At 36.2% G+C, this 5841-nt stretch overlaps 1 protein-coding gene across 1 annotated transcript; it reads right to left on the minus strand.

Moving 5' to 3' along the window:
• Window positions 1-596: 596 nt before the first annotated feature.
• On the minus strand, window positions 597-1387 carry LOC131429741 (general odorant-binding protein 56d-like). Its single transcript, XM_058594069.1, has 3 exons — window positions 1241-1387; window positions 1025-1174; window positions 597-949 (listed from the first exon to the last, which is right to left on the minus strand). Exons 1-3 carry the CDS (start codon window positions 1298-1300, stop codon window positions 737-739), a joined length of 423 nt encoding a protein of 140 aa, XP_058450052.1. The 5' UTR covers window positions 1301-1387; the 3' UTR covers window positions 597-736.
• Between the last annotated feature and the right edge of the window lie 4454 nt (window positions 1388-5841).

Genomic DNA, 5841 nt, shown 5'->3' on the forward strand with positions numbered 1-5841 from the left:
TTGAAATTTCAAACTGTCATTTAAAATGACGGTCATGAAAATAATTTCATGAGATCTGAAATCATCGAAGAATATTCACGCAAAAAACACATGTGGATTGATAAAAAAGGTGGATTAAGCACGTTTTGTTGAGTAAATATAAGCTGATGATAGTTTCACGTCATAACACGAAAAAAATTTTTTTTAATAGTTTCACATCATAGATTTGGTTTTTGATTTCAGTTAATCAGAACAGTCGGGATCATGGCAGCACCTCTTCTATTATATCTGTTCCTGTTTGTTGGTTTACTTAGGAAATTATTCTGTATATAGACTTCAAAAAATTTCCAAAGATTGTTTATAAGAATTATTTCTTTTCAACAGTTTTCAAAACCCAATTTTCCAAAACAGCGTTAGAAAACAGCCTTAACACTAGAAAAATTGAATTCCGGGAAAATCAATACTTTGCTTCTTCATACAGCCTTGTTCCACCCTACGGACCAGTGCAGTGGAAAAAATCATTTAGAACTTGTTGAATGACTTCAATTACAGAGAATCTGAAAATTTGTCGAGCCTCCCTAGCGTATCTCAATCATTTATATCAGAACAAATTAACATACTAATTGGTTACATGTTTATTCTCGCAATAATTAACGAAATAATTGTACGTTTAAATCTGCGACTACAAAGGAAAAAAATCTCGCCTTCATAAACAGCTTCATGCGTCGATTGAAAACCAAACGATTTCGTTCGGTCGCTAGAACAACTTAGCTTTATTCTTCCGATAACAAATAAACATGTCGTAAGCCGTATCGCACGGATTGGTCCGCCTTGCGTTACACTTTTCGATTATAGCCTTAGCTTGTCTTTCATCCAGCACTTTGGACAGAAATTGGGTCAATTTGTCCTTTTGAACTTCGCCCTTTTCGTTCATCAACCGAAGCCGCTGGAAGAAGCATTGCACGTAGCACTGCAATCATAAAAAAATGTGATATTAGTTGTTACTAAATTACAAACCGTATTCGATTACTGGTACGTAACTGACCTTAGTAGGTTGATCGGGGCTGACAATCTCTTCACCACTCTGCAATTTTTTAGCCGATGACTCAGTGATGCCACTGGCCTCGATGCAGTGAAATTTGTAACCTTCGATATCCGGAAGTTTAGTTATATCTTGCTGCTGGTATGAACTGGGCTGAAAGATTTGATCATCAATCAATTAGAATCATTATTTTTCCCTCAGGTATCTTTAGCTACGAACCACTAAATTAACAATTAACACTACTATAGTTAACACTGGGAGCAAGGAGACCGATGTCATTTTAACGTTAAACGCTAAGCTATTTTTTCGGACGATTGCAACTGAATGAAATCCCGCGTGAAACTGAGCAAAATTCTCACCGATGGCTACTGCGGAGATCGCTGATTGTTTTAGCGCCTACTGCGACCGAACATGCCACCTACACTAGGGTTGTTCTGAATGTTTTAAATTGCTTTAATCTACGATTGTATCGATCTAAAAACCACATTGCTCATTTCGTTGACTGGTACATCATATAAACCCACTGGTTTCCGAGTCGTACAGCTCAGTGTTAGGCGGCGTCAAAACAAACCATTTACGAATGTATTTTACGAGCGAGTTATTGTTAAATTTTATGCGCCTATAAAAGCAATTCACCCGCCCGCAGTACCACGCTCGAGTGACGTATTCATGGCTCAGCTGTCAAAAAAAAAAACGCTACGTCAAACTACCTCCAGTATAACATTTTCCCCTAGTGCTTTTATTGCAGCTAAATGGGTTTTCTGATGAGCTGATTTTATGATTAAAAAAGTTGCTTGTGATGGTGATGAAGCGCATTAGGGGAGCTGCAGGTTGCCCTGTTAGCCTTGTTGGCTGGTAGATTTTGCATACGCTTATGAAGAATTATGCAAAATTTCTAGGAAATGTGAAGGTCTACCTACACTTTGCTAGTCGTTTCGTAAAGCAAACGATTTAAATTGTATTCTTTCGGTTGTCGTCCTTTCTTTTCAACTTAAACTGCAAAAGTTAGGTGCTTGAATCTAATGTTGCTTTTCTTCAAACACGTTACATGCCTTGCCATGTTTAATGTCTAATCTAACGTCAATTCCTAATGTTAAATTTTTATACTGTAAGTCTTATTTCGTTTTCTGCACATAAGATCTGATTTTTTCTGATCGAAAAGGCTCATAATATTATTCCAGTGACATAGGTTAAACAAGTAAGGTTTCTATTATTCGAAATTCAATTTATAATAATTATTGATGTTTTCCATAGTAATGTGTTTCTGTTTGTATGACATAAATAAAATGTTAAAATATTATGAAACTGTAGAAAAGCTGAATAATTTTACTTTATGGTTTAGAGTTTCATATAAATTTGTTTAAACATTTGGTTATTAATTAAAAGAAACTCATTTATTGTTTGGACGGTCTTACAATTTGTTTTTAACACTCACTGTTTTTCAAATTGTGGAACATTTGCAGAGAATTATTGTTTCTATGACTTGCTGATCCGACGAACTTTGACTCGTCCAAAATAGTTTTCTTAATTTCTAGGTCAATTATTTAATTGAGGTTACTCCAATTTAAATTGATTTGCAAATTTGCAATAGCTGGTCTCGCGACTTGGTCGCCATTGCTTGTATACAGACGCAATAGGAAATTAAACCGAAGGTCAAATCGTTGGAATTGATCAGGAAGGAAATTCTTGTTTTTACTTTCCCTTTAGAGCCCTTCGTAACTGGGCTGGTTCCACAACAAAGTCGTGCTTAATCGATGTTACGCTGCGTGACAACCAGAGGGTCAATTTTATATTCTAAATTTAGCAATAGAATGATACATTCCTAAACATTCAAAATGAAAATGAAAAATCGCAACCAGGTTACTGAAAATCGACTCAGTTTAATCTCGAAGTCGACTTTTTTCAGTTTTTCCGGAACAGAATCCGTTTGTTTGGTCGTCCACTAAAAATGCAATTCAAGCGAGTTGTAGAGAATTTGTGTCGTCACTGTTTGTCAGTTCCGGCACTGGAAGTCGTGTCCGAATGAGATCTAAACACGATCTATGGTACCATAAGATCTTTCATTTGAATACAAGTTTGTGGGAATAAGTTGAGTTCAGAGCTTTTGACACTATTTCCGGTACCTCTTGGACTAAAAGCCGATTACCAATGTACCCGAAATGAGTTTGTTTGATCATCAGATTATAACACCATCAAACTATAACGGATTTTGGATCTGTTCTATAGATTTTAACCTTTTATTGCTTTGTCGCTTTTGAAAACTTATGAAAACTTTTAATACTTATCACCATTTGACTCCGGAACCATAAGTTGGATCTACAAAATAATCAGTGTCAACCAATCGAATCATACAACCAGTGTGTAGAAATTAGTTCTGATTGAGTAAATATCACCAAAAACCGTGTATGCAATATAGCTGGAGTCAGGCCCGTACCCAGGATTTCGTTTCGGGAGCGGTCGGTTGACTTTCCGAATTCCGGATGCACCGAAAAAAACGTGATTAATCCACCTAGCAGTGAGATGATACCGTTTTTTATCAATCCGTATGTGTTTTTGCATGGATATTCTTAGGTGTTTTAGTTCTCATGACATTATTTTAATTATCGTCGTTTTAAACAGCAAATTGAGATTTTAATCACTTATTACCCTCTAAAATCGTATAGAATTTCTATCTTAACGTGTGACAATCGATTGAACATTCCATGAGATGTTGAAGTAAGTTCCACTTTAGAGTTTTTTGTCATTATTTATGGTACTTCCAGAGCCGGTATTCAGGAAATAACATAGCCCAAAATGATTCGAATTTCCATAAATTAATACGCCAAACAATTTACATCTTCTATATCGGTATGAATTTTAAAAACTCATCATCTGTAATTCCAGAATTGGATAAAATTCTCCAATTTTGTATGGGACTTTAAGTCCTTTAATTTGAATTTTTGTTTTTGAAGTTCAATTTGGCATTTTTGAGAAAATGATTGAGCTTTGAGAATAGATTCGATACTGGAACCTGAATTCTAAAATCGGTTAATCAGTTAAATTCACCTGAGAAGTGTGTGGACAAGACAGTTTGAGCGAATTCTATACCTATTTTTATCTATATAAAAAAGGTGAAAAGTGGCAAAAACATCGGAATGGAGCTCACACCGATTTCTAAAATATTGCCTAGTCTATTCCACGAACTTATATTTAAACAAAAGGTGTTATTATCCCGTATGACATTTAATTTCCTCGTTTGAATTTCCATTCGCCATTAGAAGTAACGACTCAACAAACCAGAAAAATCTTCTCCACTTGGTTAAAAACTGTTTCAATTTCAAGGTCTTGTATGTTATTTTTTCTACAAACTTGGTTTTACCGATCTTCGGTTCCGGAAGCAGCGACCAAAAATTCCAAAACAGAACGCACATAGATTTACCAGAGGTGACTAGGCCGATTTTCACAAATGATGGAATGGATCAAATCCGAATCCGGCTTCTGGTTTCAGAAATACAGAATTTTGAGTGCTCAAAATCTCAAACAGTTATACATGGTTATGTTTCATCAATGACTTCTATTAGAGTTGAAAAAGTACTCGTCGTTTTTGCAGAGTCAGTATGTTGATGAGGTCGCGATTCTCGTAACGTGGCAATTGAAGTCGATTCATTCAAGATCGACGTAAAAATGAGCCCCAATTGTAACTCCGTATTCACGAATACTGCGTACTTGTGAAATATAATGTTTCTTGATACAACAATCCACAAGACTTGTGATGATGCGATAGTTTCTGAGACGTGAATAGAATAGAGAGGTGGAACTCCGATTCGTGAAGAACGGAAAGAATCTTCTAAATTTGTAGGTCATATCAGTTGAAGACCATACAAGCTAACTTTGGCTATACTGGTTTCGGTTTCTGGTTCCGGAAGTAGTGGTCTAAAATTCCAAAACGAAGCTCACATCGATTTCTCAGAGATGGTTTGAGGTTTGGGAACAGATAATAGTTCGAAGGAGCAAAATCAGGTGAACAAGGTGGACGTTCCTCAATCGCTCCATTATTACAAGCCAATACTTGCGGTCTGTTTTGAAGTAGTACTCCAAAAGTATACCATGACAATCCCAGAAAACCGACATCATGAACTTTGCGACTAATTGAGCCTCCTTTGAGGCAATCATGCCGCTCCGAAGCGCTCGCTTTGACTTCAGTCCATTGTCGGGCAATCATTCGCACGATGTGCTGCGTCCCTTGGCTTCAAATCTTACGGCACCCAATTGCTTACGTTTCGGATCATTCTAATTACTTCTAAATGTTGGCAAATTACTGTCTGAGTAATTCCGAGAGACTTTGGGAGCTCTTTCTGCGCTTGCGAAGGGGGTCTTGATCGAGCATATCCTCCAATTTTTCATATTTAATGTTCCGGATCATTATTCGTTTTCCAAACAAAAATTGCAACTTTCTAAACTCGCATACCTTTTCCGACAGGTTCGCTCAACTAGATCATCATAGAATTTGCACCAAAATAATATGATATGTTTCCTCATATTGAAATAATGAAGAAGAACTCCCCACATAAACATTTTATTCGTCACAAAATTAAAGATTTTCATATGAAAGAGTATAGTTGTTTACGCTTCAGGTAAATGACACATACTAATTCTGAGACTGTGTGACAGTAGCTCTCCAACGCATAGTTGGAAAAGTAAATCACTGGAATAAAAATCGAGCTTGGCCATCTGTGTAATTTTTTAAACAAGGTTTTCATGAAAGCCAATTCCATTAACTAAATCTAAATATAGGAAATCTTCAAAAATCAATTATAATGTTGTTCCCGTTGTTTCTAGTA

The sequence above is a fragment of the Malaya genurostris genome, chromosome 2 (genome assembly GCF_030247185.1).
Source record: "Malaya genurostris strain Urasoe2022 chromosome 2, Malgen_1.1, whole genome shotgun sequence".
NCBI lineage: Eukaryota > Metazoa > Arthropoda > Insecta > Diptera > Culicidae > Malaya > Malaya genurostris.

What these genes read in the sequence shown, in the direction of transcription:
- LOC131429741 (XM_058594069.1), bottom strand. Translation starts at nt 1,300, where the DNA reads ATGACATCGGTCTCCTTGCTCCCAGTGTTAACTATAGTAGTGTTAATT. An exon ending in TGTTAATTGTTAATTTAGTG is followed by an intron (nt 1,175 to 1,240) that starts GTTCGTAGCTAA and finishes CAAATCTTTCAG; the next exon opens with CCCAGTTCATACCAGCAGCA. An exon ending in GCCCCGATCAACCTACTAAG is followed by an intron (nt 950 to 1,024) that starts GTCAGTTACGTA and finishes TTATGATTGCAG; the next exon opens with TGCTACGTGCAATGCTTCTT.